The 23,236-nt window shown below is 38.9% G+C and overlaps 1 protein-coding gene across 10 annotated transcripts in view; it reads left to right on the forward strand.

Annotated features, from left to right (window-relative positions):
* RBMS1 (RNA binding motif single stranded interacting protein 1) overlaps positions 1 to 20,987 on the forward strand; it is a 215,636-nt gene extending 194,649 nt beyond the window's left edge. For 7 of the 10 annotated variants that reach the window (XM_033231317.1, XM_033231318.1, XM_033231319.1 and 4 more), the window contains 9 exons: positions 6,096 to 6,211; positions 8,111 to 8,160; positions 8,293 to 8,386; positions 10,859 to 10,906; positions 11,808 to 11,858; positions 14,537 to 14,647; positions 15,807 to 15,887; positions 17,475 to 17,559; positions 18,373 to 20,987. In XM_033231317.1, the coding sequence (XP_033087208.1) occupies positions 6,096 to 6,211; positions 8,111 to 8,160; positions 8,293 to 8,386; positions 10,859 to 10,906; positions 11,808 to 11,858; positions 14,537 to 14,647; positions 15,807 to 15,887; positions 17,475 to 17,552 (629 nt within the window). In that variant the 3' untranslated portion in view covers positions 17,553 to 17,559; positions 18,373 to 20,987. The remainder of the gene's footprint in view (positions 1 to 6,095; positions 6,212 to 8,110; positions 8,161 to 8,292; positions 8,387 to 10,858; positions 10,907 to 11,807; positions 11,859 to 14,536; positions 14,648 to 15,806; positions 15,888 to 17,474; positions 17,560 to 18,372) is intronic. The other 3 variants (XM_033231321.1, XM_033231322.1, XM_033231323.1) reach the window with 3 other exon arrangements.
* Positions 20,988 to 23,236: the final 2,249 nt, after the last annotated feature.

Consider the following 23,236-nt stretch of genomic DNA (forward strand, 5'->3'; position numbering starts at 1 on the left):
GAGGTTTTTATTGCCCATTTTGTTCCCTTAATATTTCTCTTAAGCATTGTTACCCTTTTAAAACAGAAAATTTTGGTAGCTCTAGGACAAAAGAAATACTTGAAGACATTTGCAATGTCCCTGGTACCTTCAGGATGTGCAGTCATATCTCCCTCACCCAGTACATACAACAGAACTGGATCTGAATTCACACAGCATCATGAGCTATACCTTTCAAGGGCTATACTCTCTTAAGAAGAATTGTCATGATAGCAAAAGCACTGGAACAGGCCTGGGTGGCCAGTGGGGCAAGGGCAGTCTTGCAGATCCAGAATTCAAATTAATTCCTACTGAGGAGGAGCAGGCTAGTTTTTAAAAAGTGACAGGGGCCCACAACCTGAGATGTACCGGTGTTCTAGCCCCACACCAGGCTTATGGTGAGGCTGCCTTCTAACAATTATCACCATCGATCACACCCAGCCTACAGCCAGCCTCACAAATCAGCGTTTTACACCCTTTCACTATCACGTTCTGCCAGTGAGGAATAAATAGTGGAGTAAGATTTTATTAAAGCACAGGGCTCTTGGGTAGAAGTTGTAGGTGTTATTGTGTAACAGTTTTCTAAAAGGCATTCACCAGTAACTTTATCCTTAACTATAACTTCAACATTTCTTCATTCTGTGAGAAGCCAAGGCAGCAACTCTAGCCAGCTCCTTAAGTCTCTCAGAATCAAATCCCATGGATAACAAGCCAGTCCCCAAGTGTTTAGACCTTCTGAACCAGAAGTGTCCCTCGCCTGAGAATTTTTCTTAATTCGAAAACAAGAGGAGGAGCCATAATTCAAAACTTTGAGCTCCCCCTGTTGCCACAGTAGTACGAACGCTAGCTGTTCTAAGCACTTGTTATGTTAACTATAACAATCTTTTGAAGTGGGCACTATTATCATCCCCATTTCAGAGATTATGAGACCAGAGACATTGAATAACTTTCCTAGAGTCACTAACTAGTGAATACAAAAGCAGAATTTTTAGCCCTTGGAGACTAATTATGAGCCAGTTAGAATACTGATTAGAATACCACCATACAGTACACCTACTGCTATAGCAGTTGACACTGGAATTTAAAAAGATGAAGATCCACACACAGATGTTCCTGCAGTGTTAGTTACAATAATAAACTATGCAAATAAAATACTATGTCATCATTAAACAAGGTAGGGAAGGACCCACAACATAAATGGTAGAAGGAAAGGACCTATCATTGCAAATGTGAAAAATAAATGGCTCTACATAGAAAAGTAGTAAATACAGAAAATTAAAATGTTTGTTGGAGTCATGGGAGGTATGGAGTTTTTCTTTCATATTTAACATGACTTTAACATTGTGAAATCATTGTTTTACTGATACACAACTCTTCGTTGATGGGTTGGGAAGTAAGGTAAAGGAGAATTTCAATAAGAAGAAAACTCAAACCCAGCAGGAGCAAAGCATGACTATATATAATCAGGTAACATGATTGTAACATGACGATATTACCAGTGTTACTCTCTCCTCAAACTGGGTTGAAGATAGAAACACTACCTAAGGCACAGGGGAGGAGGAGAAACCAAAACAGCCATAGGAGGAATAATGTCCACAGAGAAAAGCTGTAGCTCTTCCTACTGGTTGAGTAGGTCAACAGAATTCAGTTAGAAAAGGAGAGGGCTAAAACAGGAAACGATGTTGTGCCCATAAAAAATAGATAATATTTATTGGATCCTTGTTGAAATGTTTTAAAAGCAGCAGCTAGTTCCTTGCATTTTGTGAGTTGAGGAATGTTGAAAGTAGCCAACATTATCAGAAAGGAAGCTAATTACAGTTGCTGAGTGAACTAGTTTTCCACAATGGATGGAGAAGCTTCTATCAAGGGCAGTTTACATTTTACAGTTTTTTGATTAGGATGAAATACAGCATAACTAGAAAGATGGAAGTTTGGAAGTGGCAGTTTCTCCAGCTGTTAACTGCTGTCAGCATCTGACAGGGAAAAGCATGGAGAAGACCTTCATTAGAACCTGCTGAGGAAAAGATCCGTTCTGTTACAAACGCTAGAGAGCTCCAAGTCCTTCCAAGCTGTTTGATAAGTGAGGAGGACTTGCAGATCTCATCGTGAGCTACAGTGCTTACTCAAAGCCGGCATTCTAGAAGTGATTTTTTAGTACAAATATCTAGGAAAGACATTGGAGCGCAAATCACTGTAGAGTTAAGTTTCAGAAGATCGGTAAGGAAAATACTCGGTGGAGATGGGCAGCAAGTCAGCCTGAGCCTTATGCATGGAGCTCACAGTCTCTCGGGAAGGATTGTTAGTACAACAAAATCAAGCTTGTGTAAGAGACCATCCCACTCTCAAAGCTCTGTTGAGAGCACTTTGGAGAATCCAGTAACATGATTACCTTAGATGGCTCTTAAGAGATGCCAGAAAATATGAGATCAGTGTTTGCATTGCAGTGTTGCCTGGGGCCTTTAACAAATGCTCAAGGTAACACTGCAGTTGTCAAGCTGTTGGAGATGCATGTTCCTGTTGGTTCTGATGAACAGGAAGATAACTCTTTAGTTTTGGGTAATGAGAATGAGAATCCTTTTACAAACCTAAAAGATCACAACTAATTAAGGGGAAATTTAACCTAGAGTGCTCTGCATATTTGGCAAAATCAGTTGATTTAAGGGTAGGTTATATAATTTTTATAGTACTTTAATACAGGAATACATCTTAAATCACAAAACATTTGTCAGAGTTCTTTGTAATCACTGCTTTGCAGAATAAGGTAAAAAGTTGCTAATCTGGAAAAGTAACCATGCATATAGAAGACTGACAGTTACATATCAATTTTTACATTAATTTGGCCAAACTTACCTATCACTGAAAGTCATATGACTAGTATTTATGGCGCTTCGTTTTCTGCATGTCAGTCTTCCAGTATCTCTCCCTTGTAAAAAACAACTGGAGTTCAGTTGAAAGGTCTGCTCTATAGAACAAGCTACCATCATGTAGGATCTCCTGATTCTTCAACCTGGAACCTGTATATTTGGTTCCATAAGGCAAACTAGGGACTACTGCTGGTTTGGTAGAAGCCACAGGAGATGCTGGCCAAATGATGATCTCTCATTTTGTAACAAGCTCACACACACTTAAAAATAAGTGGGTCATGACATCTGTGTGTTTTGTTTTTCCTACCCAAAATTCTAACGGAGATCACCTAACCCTTGCTCAACATCGTGGTAAGACCACATATCAATTACAATAAATCAGGCCCTTTTGTCACCTAAACTACCTAAAAATTTCTTAAATCTTCATGTAATTTGCTTTCCTAGGGCACATGGACAATCTTTGTAATGAATAAAACATTAAGAACTTACAGGGAGAAGCTGTTTGTAATAATGTCATTCAAGTAAATAGAACAGCAGTTGTCAAAGAAGTACAGTCAAAGCAGTTGTACAAAGAAGTACAAAGAAAGTACTTTCTGCATCAAAAGTATTTTGCTTCTGGGTAGCATTTTTATTGAAAACAAATACCTCTAAAAACAATGGCTGTGTTCCATAAATGACTAAATGGGTTTTCATGAGATTAGATACACTCTCTTCTCCATTAAACTGCAAGCCCCAAGGAGGCAAGGACCCTATTTTATCTACCACTGTATCCCCAACTCTTGTGTACTTGCCACATAGTGGACACTGAGTTAAAATTTTGGTGGTTAAATAGACTAAAGAGAATTTAAAAGAGTTAGAATTTTATATTGCTTCACATGGAATATTGGGGTACTCCTATTTCCCTGAAACAAGCAGCCAGCAACTGTCTCAGAAATGTGTTATTTTTACTGGCTGTAATTCTTAAAAAGCTTGTTTTCCTAAGATATGGAATGCCTGTCAGTATACAAACTGTTGTAACTGCTTCCCTTTTTGCTTTTGGAAGGGAAAAAAATAGCTTAATGACAGCATAGAATCATGTAGTAAATATAATTTGTTTTTTGAAAGATGCAGCTATATCCTCTTCCATTTGTTTATTTTAAATGATCTATTTGCAAACATGTCATCGCTCCCTTGATGTTTACCTCATTGTTATGCATTTTTAGCAGGCTTTATTGTCACCTGAGATTTATTTTTCTTTGACAGGCCGGAGTCTAGATGAAGGAAAATGTGTTAGAAACACCTTATCCACAGATAGGGACACTTGGTCATTCAGCACATGTTGAGGTTAGGTGGGCACCAGGGTTTGGCTGCTTACCTGCTTTTATTCACACCTGCCTGTTTAGGTGGCCTGCACTGAACTTCTAAAATGAGTCCAGCCTGAAAGAAATTATGCTAATGAAGAAGAACAGCCAGTTGGGATCACTTGCTAAGCCAAGTAACTTCTTTAAAAAAAAAGTTAAATTTCAGTCTAGGACGTAGTTTTCATAAACCCTCTAGATAAAAGCACCTCTTTTCAGAGAAGGCCCACTATGTGCCAGCACCACCGAATTTGTTATCTTCTCTCTTGCTCTATGAGATTATGTGGAGTCAACATCTTACAACCTCAAATGTCAGTGGATTAACCTCTCTAGATCTGGGCGAAGGCTTGCTGATAGTCTCACCAAACACCTAAGATTTTTGTTCCTGACTCTTCATACCCATTGCCCAGTTGTCATTCAGAAGTGAGTTGGCATTCCAACCCATCCCTCCAGAGTGGTTCACACCAGGGAAAAAAGAAGGGAGTGCTAGGCAGCAGCCCAGACAGTTCACCAAGAAGGAGTTACAGTTGGGCTTTTTGTTTGGTTTTGTTTTGTTTTTTTGGCAGAGAAGTGTTGAAAGACACTACTGCTTCCACCCTATCATTAGTGGGTGGGTAATCGTGAAATAAAATAAGAGATGAATTAGGATAATAAGAGGCACAGGAGAAAGGAGTAAATTTTCCACAAGTAATATTTTTCTCTTCATGGTTATTTAACTTTGAAACAGAACTTGAAAGTAGTAATCATGGTTCTACAGTAGACAAAGGACAGAATGTGGGAACCAGACAGGAAGGTGTGATTGCCTTTATTACATTAACTAGAAACACGGAAAAATGCCCAACTTTCGGGAATACACTGCTATTTCCATTGCAGAAAAGCAAAGAAAAGGAAAAGTCACTGGTACCCTATTATGCTGTCTGTAGACTTTTTTTTTTTTTTTAAACTCTAATGAGTATATATCCTTGAAAATAGCCTCTACATCTTCTGCTTTTCTGTGTTGGCCTCACGGATTCTGTAAGAAGGATTTATATAAATATATAGATATATAGTAATATATAAGTATATTGTAAGTAATATAGTAACATATACATATCTATCTATAGTGATATATAGTAAAGCAATACCCATTTGTATGATTAAAGACCACCTTTAAATAGGGTGGACAAGTATTTTTAGCTTTCTCACAATAGTCGTCTTCACTGACGTATCCCAAAAATGAACATATGAGACCTATTTCTATTCATTCATTGATGCAACCAAGATGTAATAAGCAACTACAAAGTCCACACACTTAGGCACTGGGGGATACAGTGATAGACAAAACAGTGTTACTGCCCCCATGGGGCTTATCATCTAGAAGGGGAAACAAGACACCAAACAAGTCACCATACATGAATCACCAATTGTTACAAATTGTGAATAAAAATATGTGTGTGAGCAGTGTAGAGGCGGCTTGTTTTCTACTGGGAGAAGTGAAGGGTCCCTCTTAGGAATTATAATGGGAAGCTAAGGGACCATTTTAAGTTGGGAGAGGAGGGGAGGATGGCACAATCCTATTGACATTTGCAGATTATTTTGGTGACGGTCCAAAGGTGGAACTGGAGAGGGCCCAAAACCAAAAGAAATGTGTGTGCTCTTAAGCATGAAAGTGATTTGAAAGATTCCTTTGCTTCCTCAGAGTAGTTCTTTAAATGTTCAGAAATAATAACTAGTATGTTTTTCTGCACTATGTTTTTCACCATGGACAGTTTTACAAAGGTCTGAGTGAACTACTTTTGCCTTATAGCATGAACACTATTCCTATTTTTGTAATACATTTTGTCATCCACATACACATATCATTGTGGTTTCATTTTATTTTTCTCTGTTTACTTAGCCCCCACAGAACCTTTATTGTGTAAGTTTGCTGATGGAGGACAGAAAAAGAGACAGAACCCAAACAAATACATCCCTAATGGAAGACCATGGCATAGAGAAGGAGAGGTGAGACTTGTAAGTCCTTTCTTGAAACTTTAGTGGGGGGTGTGTGATCTTGAATGCCCACATGGAAAGTAACACAAAAAGGCATCTTGACTTGGCTGCACACTTCTGAAATAGGTGCCAGGATTAAATCTTCCTTTTGGTACATTATAATTCAAATGATGTCAAATTAAAATTCTTTTCATTATATATGGTGATAACAGAGTGATTCTCCAGATGGACCAATAGGTGGTGGAAACAGCTGTGTTTATCAGCTAGCTACACATGAAGTACAAGAGCATTCTAAATTGCTGTAAGAAAAACACAAGTGATTTGGGGGGTATTTTTGGTTTTTGGGTTTTTTTCAGAAACAGGGTCTCTAGGTTGGGCACGGTGACTCACACCTGTAATCCTAGCACATTGAAAGGCCAAGGCGGGCAGATCCTGGGATCAGGAGTTAGAGATCAGCCTGGCCAATATGGCGAAACCCCCTCTCTACTAAAAACACAAGACTTAGCTCTGCATGGTGGTGCGTGCCTGCAATCCCAGCTACCCGGAAGGTGAGACAGGAGAATCGCTGGAACCTGGGAGACAGAGGCTGCCATGTTCCGAGATAATGCTACTGCACTCACGCCTGAGCAACAGAGTGAGACTCCATCTCAAAAAAAAAAAAAAAAAGGAAGAAACATGGTCTCCATTGCTCAGGCTGGAGTCCAATGGTGTGGTCATAGCTCACTGCAACCTCAAACTCCTGTGCTCAAGCAGTCCTCCCACCTCAGCCTCCTGGGTAGGTGGGACCACAGGGATATGCCACCACTCCTGGCTAATTTTTTAATTTTTTTTTTTTTTTGAGACAGAGTCTTGCTCTGTCACCAAGGCTAGATTGCAGTGGCACGGTCTTGGCTCACTGCAAGCTCCGCCTCTTGGGTTCACGCCATTCTCCTGCCTCAGCCTCCCGAGTAGCTGGGACTACAGGCGCCTGCCACCACGCCTGGCTAATTTTTTGTATTTTTGGTAGAGATGGGGTTTCACCATTTTAGTCAGGATGGTCTCGGTCTCCTGGCCTCGTGATCCGCCCACCTCGGCCTCCCAAAGTGCTGGGATTACAGGCGTAAGCCACCGTGCTCGGCCTAATTTTTTAAATTTTTTTAGAGATAGGATCTAACTATGTTGCCCGGGCTGGCATGGTTTTTTAGAGGGGTTTCTTACGTCATGGTTTCTTAGAGGGGTTTATATTTATAATATTTAGAAGTTATCCTAAATAATACTATGAATATGTATATATAAATAGTACATTTATCATTGAGTTGAGGTTTTTTTAACCTCTCTTTTGAATAGTTTTCTTTTTTAATTAAAACTCTCAATTTCCTAATAAAATGTTGGACTTCCATTTCCATCTATTGACTTTCCATGAATTATTATTTTAAAAACAATAATATATTGATCCAAGAATGTCTAGGGAAAATGTTCTAGAATCTGCACTGTCCAATAACAGCCACCAGCCACAGGTGGCTCTCTGAGCACTTGAAACGTAGCTAGTATGCTAGAGAGATCGATTTTTCATGTAGATAGCTGCATGTGGCTCATGACTATCATATGGGACAGTGCAGGTCCAGAGATTAATTATCATATTTATAGTTATTTTGACTAACAAACTCCCAATTTTAACAAATGTTATTAGACTCTTAAGTGCAAATTCCACCCCCCACTTTTTTTAAGAGACAGGGGTCTCCTTCTGTTGCCCAGGCTGGAGTGCAGTGATGTAATCATAGCTAACTACAGCCTCGAACTCCTGGGCTTCAAGGGATCTTCCCACCACAGCATCCCCAGCAGCTGAGACTACAGGTGCACACCACCACACCTGGCTAGAAATAGAATTTTTAATTCATGCCTTTCTAGATGAGTGTTCATATTTCTTTCTCTTTCCCATAGGCTGGAATGACACTTACTTACGACCCAACCACAGCTGCTATACAGAACGGGTATGTCATTAAGATAAATCCATAATGGCTTGAGGGAAAATGAAAATGTGAAGGTGGAAAATATTAGACATTTGTTCCATGAATTATTCTATTTAAAGGATTACTTAATAAAGGCTTTTGTGTTTGTTCTAGATTTTATCCTTCACCATACAGTATTGCTACAAACCGAATGATCACTCAAACTTCTATTACACCCTATATTGCATCTCCTGTATCTGCCTACCAGGTTTGTACCTTTAGGATTCGTCAGCAGTATAACCACTTGTGGACCATGAATCTCTGCTACATTTTTATGTGTCTTAAAATTTTGAGCATTTATGAAATTTGAGTCAAATATTATGCAGCTTGGATACCCAATTTAGTATGAGCTGCTTTGTATTTGGCAGGATGATTTATTATGTATAGGAGAATGTAAAGCAAAGGAAAATGGTTGTCAGTGGTCAGTCCTTGGAATCATAGCATTTTGGAATTGGAATGAACCCAAACACTTCCTTCACCAAGGAGCCCTGCTTTTGGACACCATGTTTCCCAAAAATGGAAACTTAAGAGAATTGCCATTAGATGTAATACAAAGTAGGTGTGTACCCTTGCTTTTGTTTATTCATCAGCAGGAACTGATAAAAGAACAAGTAAACATGGTAATACACAAAGATGTGTCTCTAGTAGGTAGCATTAAGTGAGCAATGCAGCTGACATTTGAGGCAAAAATATAAAAGCAAAAATGGGACTTCCTGTTTAGGTTATTGCGTGGGAGGCTTTACCTTAAATTCCCAACTTAGAAACAAAAACTCTTGAAGTGCCTTATATTTCAAGATTTGATTTGATTTGAATGCAAAGGTAGCTCCTGTCTGCCATGAAGCCAGTAGTGTACATGCATTTCCCCTCCTGTGTCAGAAAACCTCTAACAGGGTTACTGCCTGGGCCCAAGATAGGAACCTTATAATGGAGTTCAGTTGCAGACATGTGGGAACAGAGTTTCCTTTTGTTGACCATCGGGGTCCTGTGTGACTAAATTTTTGTGTATTATTGATTTTTAAACAATTAGATGTTGTAGTCGTAATTTCTGGGGTTAGGGGACTACAATATGTAATCTAATAGTTGTGTTATTTTAACTTCTATAAGCCTCAGTTTCCTCATCTTTAAAATGGGGATAATAATAGTTTCTATCTCATAGTCTTGAGAGAATTATAAAAACCAAATGAGACTGTATAAAGAGCCCAGCCGAGGACCTCGCATATCATTATCACTCAGTTAATGTTAGCTGTGATTATTATTAATATGCAGGATTAGGTGGCTGATAATAAGGGTATATTAGTTATACTTTTAAATAATGAATTGGCCAAAATAAGCAATGTCATATAACTAATTCTGTCTAAAAACATAAAAATGGTTTTGAATAATGGAAGTAAATTAGGTGCACTAAAACTGAAGGTTGACATTATCATGCACTAAAACTGAAGGTTGACATTATCATTCACAGTCTCCTAAGCTTCTAAGCTCTTACAGCCTCCTTTCCCTGAGTTATCACTCATTTTCTTTTCTTTATTCTCTCTGGATTATTATGTTACTTATTCTGATGCTTCATTCTGCTGGGTGTAGTACTGACTAATTTAATGCTGCTTTAGTTGTTTTGGATTTAGGATTCCTATCCTTTCCTTGACTGTATAAGACTCGGTGAGATCTGCTCTAGTGCACTTCCCTAATAAACAATTCCTGTGCCTGGCATGAAAAGGTAGTCTTTCTTAACTGTCTGAACTTGGAAACCTCTGTCATTTATATGTTACTAAAAATAGGGGCAAGTGTAAGTTATTCTTAGGCAAATGAAAGATTATAAGTATTAATTTGAATTTATGTTGCTATAGATATTACAGCTATTAACACATTTCTCCAACACCTCTTTTTCCCTCTTTAATATAAAACCAGTGTGCATTCTGGCCACAGAACCATTTTGTACAATAAAAATTAGGAGATCAGTGTCAGTAATAGATTTGATATAGCTAACTGGAAACAACATATTTCAAAGGCCGTATTTCCTCTCCTGGGCATTCTGCATTTCTCTAAGATACATAGGAATTTCATTGTATTGCCTGACACTCAGTGCCATAGCCTCTAAGACTGATTTTTAACTCCATAAGTTCAGGGCCTAGTAGGGTCAGTCGTCTGTGACTCCTTAAGCTGTTTGCAAAATGTTGCTTGTGTATGTGCAATTAAGTGGGGAAAAATGTTCTATTTCCCTAATTAGGTTTTCAGAGGGCTCCATGACCCTAAAGAGGTTAAGAACCAATAGTAAAGAGTTTACAAAACATTATTATTCCCATTTTATAATTAGAAAATTGAGGAATAGAAATTGACAGCAGCTGATTTGCTGCTTAAGAAAGAAAATTAGATGTCATACCTCCTTAATCATGTAATGCTATAAGCTATTAGATTATTAAGACCACTGAAGCATATAAAAAATGGGGGCATCTGGCCCAAATTAGGGTCTATAGGGAGTTGTTTGCCTTCCCATCATATATCCAGTGAGGGCCCTGCACTCGTGTTGGAGTGGGCCTTTCTCCACTAAACCACCGTAAGCTTATGCAATTGGATTTGAGAAATTGGCAGCTGCAAGAAACCACCAACCCCAATGGGGAAAGGCTACAGTCCAGATAACTGAAATGTTAACAAGGCAGAAGCACTTAACTTTGGTCTGCCTTAGGTGGCAAAGGAAACCAGAGAAAACAAGTATCGGGGCTCTGCTATCAAGGTAAATCACAATACATTCTTCCCCCATGACTCTTCCCCATATCCTCTCTGTTCAACCTCTGAAGTTAACAATAGGGGATAAAATGCAGGAGGGTTTTGTTGTTAAGAATTGGAAACTGAAACTTACTATAAAATTACATAGACTCTGGAAAGCTCTGGGCATCAAGAAATGGGCTGATACGTTTTTCTCTTGAGTGGCAGACTACACATGCTTTCTTTCCTGCCACAAAACCTGACTCTCACATCTTTATTTCTCAATTCAGAGGGTCTACTGTGTGGATGCCCATTTGACTGTAGATGTCAAAATCTAGTTACTGAAGTTTAATTTCCTTAATATGAATGTCAGATTTTTATTTTCTGCACTAACTAGAAATTGTTGACCACAATACAAGATTTCTAAAACTAATGTCCTAGGTATCAAAGAGAAATTGAATTTTGTTATTTGTATTAAATAAGCACATACTTTAAGGGTTAACTTCTAATAAGATGTGCTGGAATTAATCGTCATTCATGTGTAATTCTAAAGCACCTAGTTCATACCTTGATTGTTAACACTTTTCACTCTTTATTTGAGTTGTTTCTGTGTTTATCTCCCTTGCATAGATAGTAAATTTCTTGGGGGTGGGGCCCATGTCTTTTTCGCCTTTTTCTCTTTGTTGCCTGATACTCAACAATTACTTCTTGAGTGGGCAAATAGAAATTGTTTCTAAATAATCATTTCATCCTATTCAGAGTGACCAGTTTGCCAAGAATTCTAACTGCCTTAATCTTTTTAATCATTGATAGTATTGTTTCCTTGTTTTCTTTCTGTAGCTTTTTAACATGATTAAAAAGAGTTCTAAAGAAATAGGTAAGCTTTACAATGAAAATCAATATTTCTTTCAAAATCCTCCCTTTTCTAGGTGCAAAGTCCTTCTTGGATGCAACCTCAACCATATATTCTACAGCACCCTGTAAGTTTTTCATCTTAATGACTTTGTATTTTACAAGTAAGTTATGTGTATATTCTCTCTGGGTTAAAACCATTTGCCAAGGGTGGTATAGGATTTGGGAAATTTTAAACATGGAATACGAGATTGTACAAATTCATTATAAAACTTCTTCTCATCCTTGTCATAAAACAACTTGGTAGAAGATATTAAGTTAAATTTTCTATAAGAACTTAAAATATATCATATTTGAGGCAGGGCACCATTTTTTTATTCATACCAGCTCTTTAGAGCTCACTCAATTGAGGGGCTACATTTTTAATAGTACTTGGGACAAAACTGCTCTCATTTTTTACATTCTGTTTAATGCAGATATAAAGTTCAAAACCAAGATAAGATTTTCATCAGTGTTACTTAGCCTTTCTATGGAGATTATAAATACTAAAGTGGTAGCACACTATTTGGTAAATAACAAATGTGATTTCTTAATCATGTGAGCATTCATATATGTCCCATTTTTTTATTGAGTGAGTTATACTTTACCTTATTATATAGTGTATTCCATGTGTTTTTCAAAGACATATAAGATCTAGTTTGTGGAATATCTAGTTTGTGGAAGAAGGGTTTGAAAATTGAAAAATACATATGGAGAACAAAGTTACAATAAGGCTAAGGATGTCCAACACAGTTACCTGCATGTTCACATGAGAAAATCACAAATTTGGCTCTAAGCTTTCTAGTAACTGATGCAAAATGGGAATCCTGGTAAGCAATATGGTTCACAATATGTGTAAAATAAAAACAGATTTGGTTGCTTAGAAAAAGAACTCTATTCTTGGCCTTATGTTCAGACAGCAATTTGTCTTGGGATACCTTTTAAAGTGGATACTGCAACGTAAGACCATGTGTATGAAATAGCAATCCAGGGATAACAGGTTCTGAATGAGAAATTGCTGAGATGACCTTTAAGAAGCAGATAAAGCATGTTTAGGTGATGACATAGGAGAGGCGCTTTCTGATACATGTATATGTTTTGTGTGATATATGCACATACATATAGATCTATACATGTGCACATACATAGACACATCTTCAGACCCACACTTATTATGTACATGTGTACATAATATACGTAATATACATGCACTGATCCACACATGCCCGCAGCAATCTATGTCCCTGATACTCCATGCTACCCTATTTTGGAATCCTTGGAAATCAACCTACTTTGAATATGAGGACTTCCTATTACAGATGGTGCCAATGAATGAGAAAAAAGAGCAGGAAGCTCCTCCACCATCTTCTAGGCTTCTGAGTCATTTCTGTGTTACCACATGCTTTTTGATGATGCATGTTAAAAAAAAAAAAAAATTCTAACAGAATGTATTAAGGACAAACATTATCTCTGACCCACATCTATATCTTTTTTCTTTTTGGCAACATTTGAGAAAAAGACTGCACGTATCTGAGCTTAACATCTTTGAGGAGACATTAGGAATGTGCGCAGAAGGTTGCTATCTGAGGATTCATTACCTTTCCCCACCCAGCTTTAAACTGCCTGATTTAAACCAGAATTAAAGTGCCTGTACACCTAACTGTGTCCTAGATTGTCTATCTAATTATCAATAAATAACAGTTGTATTTAAGGGATGCCAGGTACAATGATACCAAAACATATGTTAGTAGTTACAGAGCATGTCAGAATACTCAGATAATGAGGTGATTGCAAAAGTCCAAAAATAAAGAGTTCATTAAATTTTGGTTTATACAATCAATGTAACCATTTAAAAAATGATAATAATGATAGTTTTTCCATAAGCTACGTAAATGGTTAGAATAGAATGCTAAGTTAAGAGCACAAACCTAGGATATGAAATTGTTGATGCGCTCTGATTGAGCCTGTACAGAAACACACAGAGGCTAGGATCTGGCAGTAGTACCCTGACATTGCTAACAGTGGTTGTATTAGACTGGCTGAGTTAGAAGCGATTTTTTTTCCTCCTATTTTCTTGAATATATTTAATGTGATTTTAATGACCAACATTTTTTCAAATGAAATAAAAGAATCTGGACTCAGATTATTATTCATATCTTAATTGTCTTCCCTCACAGGCACCAAAATGTAAGTTAAAGTTCTGAGAAACACTGAGTGAATGAAGAAATGTGCTCTCAATCCTAACAACCTGATATTGAACCAAATGATTATCTGGATAGAACCTTGTTAAACAAAATACTGTACTGATCTTATTAAATATAATACATTGTTTTGTGACTGGAGAAAACATCAACTGCCTTTTTTTTCCAGTATTTTTTTTTTTAAGAAAGCATTTTGTAACCCTAGGCAGGCAGTGATAATCAGTTTGTTTTTCCTATGATAGCTCCTCCTGCTGGACTAGCTTGCTTCCAGTTACAGGAAGTGAAGGGAAAGGGAGGGAAAGGAGGGACCAGTGGCTTTAATACAGGGATTGTTGTGAAGTGAATGCCAAAATATCATTTCCCCTAATGCTCTTACAAAACTCTCAGGAAGAGCAATTTAGAAGATTTTTAGGAAACTGTTTATGATGCCATTTGCAAGATTGAGGGAGGTTGTTTTTGCTTCACATTCTTAAACAAACCAAGGTATTTCCTTTGCAAAAGGTAATTACAGGATCTTGACTCTTGCCTCAGTTTGTCTAATTTTACTCTTGTGTCCAACTCCCCAGGGTGCCGTGTTAACTCCCTCAATGGAGCACACCATGTCACTACAGCCCGCATCGATGATCAGCCCTCTGGCCCAGCAGATGAGTCATCTGTCACTAGGCAGCACCGGAACAGTAGGTGGCAAATTAATATTATGTGTCTCTGTAAACAGAGGAGGGTAAATTAATGCGGCCTGTATCTTCCCTATCAAATGACAGGCTCTATGATAACAGATTATGTCTAATCTCCTCTCTTCCCTCCACATAACCTTCCATAAAGTAAATACTCAGCTATTTCTTGATTAATTGATGAACTGAAAGTCTACTCTCTGGGTATCTCTCCTTTACAAGAATATAGCACCCACACCTGGCCACATCTAGCCTTTTATGACTATTGTCATTTATATAACTAGTACCACTGTCCCTGTGGCAGTGTCATGAAGCAAAAGACAAAGTAACAAAAGATGCTAAAAGCAGGAAATTATTTCTCGCTTATTTCTTCTTTTATGGAGTTTGGGAGCATTGAATCATGATCTTAATATTGAAATATTTCACCAAAGTCCAGGGGACTCCTTTGGGTAATGAGGTTGAGCTGGCACCAGATCAGCTTCCAGGTTTGATGCTTAGCAGTTTGCTGGTAAGATGGCTAAAGGATTTTAATTTAGCCTGTATTCTGTAGTGGCTTAAAAGAACAAAGGGTGGTGCGTTTTCCCCTCATATATTCAAACCCCACAGCCCTTTCTTGTGAAGGCTAAGCCAGGGCCACACATATCCAATGAGATTGACTAGAAATTTCTCCTGCCTTTGGGAAAGAATGATGGTCAGTGTCAGAAAAGCCGGGCTCTGCTGCCTAATGCAGTGACCTGTTAGAGGTCTAATAAGTCATTTACCCCTGTGGATGGGCTCCACCTGTAGAAACAATACTAGGTACTAGTTTAGGGGGCTACTAGAAAATAATGAGGTCCTTTGAGGAGAGATCTTCTAAAATCACACATTAATGATACTGAATTCTTGAGAGTGACAAACTTTTTTATCTTCCCCATGATAAACTTCTTTATCTTCACTTTATTAGCAAATCCAAAGAAACGGGATTTTTAGTTTAGCAGATTCAGAAAGTAGAAAACAGTTTGCCTTCCATATGACATATTTATATGCACTATTTAAGCTTTGAGGTAGCCCATTTAAATTTCTTCTTTGAGATTTCCAAATACATTATATCCATCTCATAATTTCCGTAAGTACTCCAGATTTTTCAGTTTACCATTGCCCATTCTGATCTCATTCTTCTTTCTAGTATATGCCTGCAACATCAGCTATGCAAGGAGCCTACTTGCCACAGTATGCACACATGCAGACGACAGCGGTTCCTGTTGAGGTTGGTAGAGACCATCCAGTGACCATTCTGGCTATAAGTAGTTTCAGAAAGGGGTAAATTAAACTCAGAAAAATCTACCAGATTTTCAAATATTTGGATAAAGAATTGCGTTTAGCCAGATGTGGTAGATCATGCCTGTAAGTCCAACATTTTGGAAGGCTGAGGAGGGAGGATTGCTTGTGGTCAGGAGTTAGAGACCAGCCTGGGCAACACAACGAGATCCCATCTCTACAAAAAATAAAATTGTTTTAAAATTGGCTAGACATGGTGGCATGGACCTGTAGTCCCAGCTACTCAGGAGTATGAGGCAGAAAGAAACCTTGAGCCTTGGAGTTTGCGACTGCAGTGAGCTATGATCATGACAAATTAGGGTAACAACATCCAGGCCACACCTCTAAGACTCCCAGAAATATTTTCTAAGGTTATAGTGTCTTTCATACGCATCGAAGGTTCTGTCTTGTCTCTTATAAAACGATACTACAGACAAATTAAGATAAATCTGGAGTTTGCAGTCCCAGTACTAAAGATCATATCCATGATAATTAATAATGATGAAAAGAAATCAGTTGTAGTTAAGATACTTAGTGGAAAAGAGAAAGCTGTTTTGAAACTGCTCCAGGGATGAAGAAGAAACCATACCTGTTTTTACAGAGGCTGTTAGTATGGCTAGATAACTGTTCTTGTTATGGAAGATACTGATATCGAAGAAAGAAGTCTAGCATTTAAATTACGGTTAAAGAGAAAAATGTAGCATTTTCCTGCTAAATATCCTTAAAATTTCAAGGAAATGTATCAATCCAGTTGATCTTGCCCATTAGGCAGATCCCAAAGGTTCCAGTTCCAGGAAAGGATCGTAGGACTCTGGCCTGTTGGTGGAGGTGCTGGTGGTGGTAGTGGTGATAGTAGTAGCAGTAGTAGCAGTAGTAGTATAGTAGCAGTAGTTGTTGGAGGTGGTGGTAGTAGTATTTTACTTCTGTTTGCGCAGTTACTGACAACCACAATTACCAGAGCCTACAATTCCTTATCTTCAGTCTGAAACTCAAAAAGAAATCTGAAAATAAAAATTATCTTTCTAACTACTTTAGCATAAAACCTAACCTATCACAAAACCCAACTTGAACTGAGATGAGACAAAATCTTGATCCCACGTAACTGTGCTGCTTCATTCATGGCTTCCAGTGTAGAACTATTAATATGTTTGCTTATGAGGTGCTGCCCTAGACCCTACTGGAGGCATTATATGATATACAGCATATGCATACCACATTTCAGATTATAAAATCTGAAAATACTGAATTCCAAATCACATCTGTCCCCAGGGGATAAAAGGGTAAGAGATTTGTTTGATACACTGTAGCTTGATAAAAATAGGAAAGTCATAAACATTTGGATGGGAGGTGCTTTGGGTCTATTAGACATGCCAGCTGCTTAGGGAAATGATTAACCTTGAAAGCTCTGCATGACGTGAAGAAATTTACTTTAAAGAGTAACTGCTTTTAAGGGACTGTTGGATTCAGTCAGGCCTAAGTAGCAGAACTGAGGTTTTTTCACTAACGTGTCTCATCCATTCTGCTTTGTTCGTTGTAGGAGGCAAGTGGTCAACAGCAGGTGGCTGTGGAGACATCTAATGACCATTCTCCATATACCTTTCAACCCAATAAGTAACTGTGAGGTATGAGGGAAGGGTCTCTGTAACTGGGGGGCTCAAGCTATGGGGCTTTTTTTTAAATCAAAATGGTGATTGAGATAAATCAGATTTTATCATGCTGCTTTAATCATGGCCCAGGCATCCAGTCTTGTTGAAATATTACAATCAGTGATTTTATGAATTTAAGATTAATCATTTTGTCTAAAAAGAATGCTTTATACTGAAGCCAAATGTGTAACTACTCTCCCCACTAAAAAGAAAAAAATAAAAATCTGTAACATCAGAGAACACCAAGTACCAAAATTGTCCTATAATACAGTATCCTATATTACTTTAATACTCAGAAACCAGAGGACCCATAGCATAAGATGTTGCTTAATCTAGCATTACAAGTTTAGCAACATCTTGATTATGAATTTAGATAAATGTCAATATCCTTAGATTGAAAGATTGTATTTCCAGCTCTCACTTGAACCACAAATTTCAAAACTTTTCACTTTACCATGCAGACTGTAATAAAACAGCTGTGTAGAACTTAGAATACCCTGGTTTCTGGATTGCCCTGGTGATAATAGTATTTTTGATTTCATAAAGTCACTCTTTAGAAACCCACATGAATTTGGCTCTAAATTAAATAAAGTATTTTGCGAGTCCTGGATGTGACAGGCATTGAAAGTAACCATCAGTTCCAGAGTTTGCATTTATCAGTCTACCACCAGTGAGGAGCATAGCCTTTTTCAAACACGTATCTCTTTAAAACAAGAAACAGATTACAAAGCTCTGTAGTGTATCACACCAAATCTACAAAAGCATTTGTCTTTTATTTTTCTCTTCCAGATGTATAGAAAGGTGTTCTTACATGAAGAAGGGTGTGAAGGCTGAACAATCATGGATTTTTCTGATCAATTGTGCTTTAGGAAATTATTGACAGTTTTGCACAGGTTCTTGAAAACGTTATTTATAATGAAATCAACTAAAACTATTTTTGCTATAAGTTCTATAAGGTGCATAAAACCCTTAAATTCATCTAGTAGCTGTTCCCCCGAACAGGTTTATTTTAGTAAAAAAACAAAAACAAAAAACAAAAACAAAAGATTTTTATCAAATGTTATGATGCAAAAAAAAAAAAAAGAAAAAAGAAAAAAAAAAGAAAACTTCAATTTTCTGGGTATGCACAAAGACCATGAAGACTTATCCAAGTGCATGACCGGATTTTTGTGGTTTTGTTCATTTTGTGTTTAATTTGTGTTTTTTTTTTCCAGCTGTATGAAATGGGCTTTCTGAAGTTTAAATAGTCCGACTTCACCCATGGTGTTCTGTGCTTGCAGTGCGAGTGTTGCTGTAATTCAGTGTTGCCGTCAGTGTCTCTTTTCTTAGCTTTCTGTCTTTCTTTCAACGTAGTGTGAAGTGTCTTATCCTTTTCTATGAATTCCAATTTGCCTTAACTCTTTTGATGCTGTAGCTGTTTCAGTAAAAGTTAGTTCAAACTAATGATGTAGAATGCTTTGACCAAATGAGCTGGTCTATTATGCCTTGTAAAACAGCAGCATAGGGCTTTTAAAAGGTAGTCAATAAAAGTTGCTGAAATTTTGGCTTTTTTAAATATGTAGTAGGTGTTTTTAATGATTTTTCACATAATGTGTAAGGTAGTGAAATGCAAGAAGGGAAAAATGTTTTGTGTGAAACACATTTTCTGACTGGGGAACTTTTATTAGGGTAAATTGTTTGTAAGGCTGTACGCCAACAGTTTCCTCTGATAGTTTGACTGATTTAGGATATCTGCTGTATGATGCAATGTAAAGTCTTTTTTGCCTTTTTTCAGGAAAAAAAAAAAAAAACTAACTTGATGTACTAGATTTAGTGTAGGTAGTGTTGGGGTTGGGGATGGGGGTGGGGGAGGGGAGTCACTGAATGTTTTGTCCTTCCTTTATACTAATGATAGTGCTTTAGAATGAGAATTATGCCTGAAATCTGGCAAACCGAAACATGTTGCTATTGCAACCAAGTGGCAAAAGCTAAAAGTAAGGATTTATCTTCAAACATAAGCTGAGATACGAATAGAAGCAAAACGATTGGCTACTAGCTCTCTCTCTCTCTCTCTATTAGGTAAATTTGAAAAATAAAAATGACTTGGCACTTTTAAAGGTAACTTCACCAAAGACCGAAGAGCCAGTAACCAGTAGCTCCAACTTGTCTCAGCATCACATCTTCTGTGCTCTTTATTTTTGCCGGACCAGTTTGCGGTTAGGAGAATGTGCCTTTTTTGTACCTTTGCATTTAGGTTTTATAATTTTAATTGATGTATGGACACACACAGACAAAAAAGCATGAAGGAAGATTTGGATCCAAGCAGTGCCACACTTTACGTCATCACTACAAGTGTTCAAGTGTAAAGAAAACCAATTTTGAAACTATGAAATTCCTGATTCATAAATACACAGTTATTTCTACTTTAGTACATATAAGATAATTCACTGTTATTAAAGCTCTTTTATTAAGGCAATTGCATATGTTTTAAAAGCAATGGTAAATTAAGTTGTCTTCCAAAACTGTGTACTTGTCTGGTCAGCTGTGTATGATCAGTTATCTACCTCAGAGTCTATTTTCTTTTGTGCTGGGACAGGTTGCTGGCCCTCCCTGTTTCCACAGACCAAATCCTCCTAGCTCAGGAGCTAGGGCTAAGCAGTTGTTTCTTTCAAGTATTTTTTAGTTCTTAAATTTTATGCTTGTATTTGATGATAGATGTCAGTGACATTTCATAGTTTCAAAAGTCCTTGCTGCTCTGAGAAGTGTAGATTCTAGTGAAAATTACATAGTCATAAGAGAAATGTGTTTTTGTTTTTGTTTTTGTTTCATTTTTTTAAAGTTGTGGTATTATTGGTTCTATGCTCCCTGGAATATTACTGCTTTGTGAAAGTCCAGACTGAATGCAGCACCCTCTGTGTACCTAGTACAGTTATAAACCTGGGTCTCTCACTACTTGATATTTTTGCATTAGTTAAGACAGAAATTTGATAGCTCGGTTAGAGGGGAGGGGAAATCTGCTGCTAGAAATGTCTGAACTAAGTGCCATACTCGTCTGGGTAAGATTTGGGAAACATAACCTCTGTACATAAAAAAAGATCAGTTAAACATCACATAGTAGACAGCCATTAAATTATAAAAAAAATTAATTTATGAAGAAAGACCTTTTGTACAGATTGAAAAAAAAAGATTTTCATAGAGATATCTATATGATCAAGAGAGTTAATTTTTTATTTTTGTTTTACTAGTGCCACAGACTTGCCAGTGGTAACTTATTTGTCCGGTTCAAGATAACTCTGTAGTTTTCTTTCCTAGGACTTGTTGTTAAACGCCAAAAGACATTTTTGAACTGTACATTTGATCAGATTGTTAGCTTTTCTGTTTTATTTCTTTTGAGAACCTTTGAATAAAAAACATCTGAAATTTTATTTTTCTTGTCAATTTTTTTAAGTAGATTAAGTATATCAGAACTTCGTTTCATTTCTGATCTCTTTCTTCAGCTCAGTAGATTGGTTTGAAAGTGAGTTGAAAGTTATGTCAGATTCAATATATCCTCAAAATACATTTCCTTGAAAAGAATTGGAAAAACCATTCCAACCCCCTTTTGCTGGTTATTTAAATCTGTGTAATAACCAGAGACATCAACCTTCAACTCAGCACGTCAATGGTCGGCCCGGCAAATATCCAGCCCAAAATACACCTCTAGTGGTCTGTTCTTAAAGACTAAAGAACCAGACCCGTTTTCTTCCTCCTTTCTTGCTGCTACCCCTCAACTATTTCATTGCTTGTCAGTGCTCAGCAAAGAAGACTGCCTAGCAGCAGCCCTCCCACCTGTGGTAAGGAAGCATGTGGGCGAGAACCCCCCCCCCCCCCCCCCCGCCGATGATCTTATCTATGCGTTTATGACCAGGGTACTCTTTCAGAGCTATCTGTTCAGCTGTTCCCGATTGGAGGCTCCCATGCAGCATTCACGGAGGAGCGAGAACTCCTCTTTCCCTCACTTGACTGCTTTAGAGGAGGCACTTAACATGCAAAATAGGCTCCTTCTGCCCAAAGTGGAGTAAATGTTTTAGTGTGGTGGTTCAGTATTTATTACCTGGCGTCCAGTGGCTCTGTCATGGTGATAAAAAGAGTGGACAAGGAAACCATGCAGTCCGCTCCATTTCTGGGTGCCTCCCCTGCCGTCTGGATGGTGTGTGGGGTGAGTTAGATAAGGGAGGGGTCAGCACTTCACTTGCCGAAGCCAAGAAAGCGCTGGTACTTGATGGCTGTTTGAGAGAAGGAAACATTCCTCTGATGCTAACTGGTGCTTCTGACAGCAAGATGTCAGGGAGGAGAGAAGCATGGCCTCTTGAGACAAACCCAGGCTGCTAAGAATGTAAGCTCTGGTCTCACTTTGCGTTCCAGCCACACACCTAAGTGGCCCTTCCTATGACCAAAGGTAAGAAAGAAATGGAATTCAGGCTGCTGGGCACCTTCAATTTTGTTCACCTTATTTTTGTAGCTTCTCGCCGCTGAAGCCCGCGGCCCTCCATCTGGCTGTGTTACGTACTGAAAGTGGTAAACACACTCGGGAGCACGAATCCACGGAAAAGGGAGGATCGAGCCAGCGATGGTGGTTCACAGCTACAGCTCCTATACAACTAGAGGGGTTGTGGCACCTTTGGGGATAAACCCCACCTAGCTGAAAGCTCTGGGACTGAAGTGGAATTCTGGGGTTCGAAGAAAGGGTGTGGCTGATGCTCTGTGGTCTACGTATTTCCCCCCCGCCCCGTAGTGGCTGGGATGAGGAAAGCCAGGGAGTGGAGGGGGAAGCCCCGTTTTTCACCCCACTGCCACACCTTTCATGGCCAGTGGCTCTAGGTTTGTCTGCTGGAGCTTAAATCCCACAAATACTGATTTAACGTTCACTAGGAAAAAAGCAGTGCCTCCCAGCCTGAGCCAGGGCTCAATGAATGTTAAGATATGACTGATTATATCCTCATTCCATTAGGGTAGCCAAAAAGGAAAAGAGCCAGCGCCATTGGGACAAAGGTCACCGACCTCTCAACCGCCCTGCCGCTTCCACAAAAAGCCTGAGATGTCAAGTAGATGGGGGAGGGAGGAGAGCCGGGAGCTCAGGGTTTGAGGAAGGCCAGGCAGTCTCGGCCCCTCGAATAGCAACGCGATGAGCTCAGCCCCCTCAGTCCAGGCCGAGAGCCAGATGGCGGTCACGTGGCCGCGGGGCGCCCCGGGTGCAGGGTCCTCGGCACAGCTGAGGGGTGCGCGCCGAGCTCCGCCGGGCGAAGGAATTCCAGCCCCGCGAAATGGCTCCAGAGAGTCTCCGGTGACTCGCTCGGGGGCTGCGGAGGGCAAGAGAGTGTGTGCGCTTGAGCCGCTAGAGGGAGGGCGTTTTGTTTCTCAGCCGTCAGACGCGAGCTCTGCAGGCCGGAAACCCAGACCCGCGGCAGCCGACATCGGGAAGCCCCTGAGCTGAGGTTTAGCCTCTCGGGGCACACAGACTGGGTGACAGGGGTCTTGAATTTGGGGTTCCTCTTCAGACTGGAGCGCAGGCTATTGCCTGTGCTGGCAGCGCCTTCATTGTGAGCTTTGTTGGTCAGATGAGGAGTGACTGAAATGTGACTTTGAAGGTTCAGGGAAGCTGGGGGTGGCTAGGGAGGAAACCACGCGCCTACCC

The sequence above is a fragment of the Trachypithecus francoisi genome, unplaced genomic scaffold (assembly GCF_009764315.1).
Source record: "Trachypithecus francoisi isolate TF-2019V2 unplaced genomic scaffold, Tfra_2.0 Lachesis_group13, whole genome shotgun sequence".
In the NCBI taxonomy this organism is placed as follows: domain Eukaryota; kingdom Metazoa; phylum Chordata; class Mammalia; order Primates; family Cercopithecidae; genus Trachypithecus; species Trachypithecus francoisi.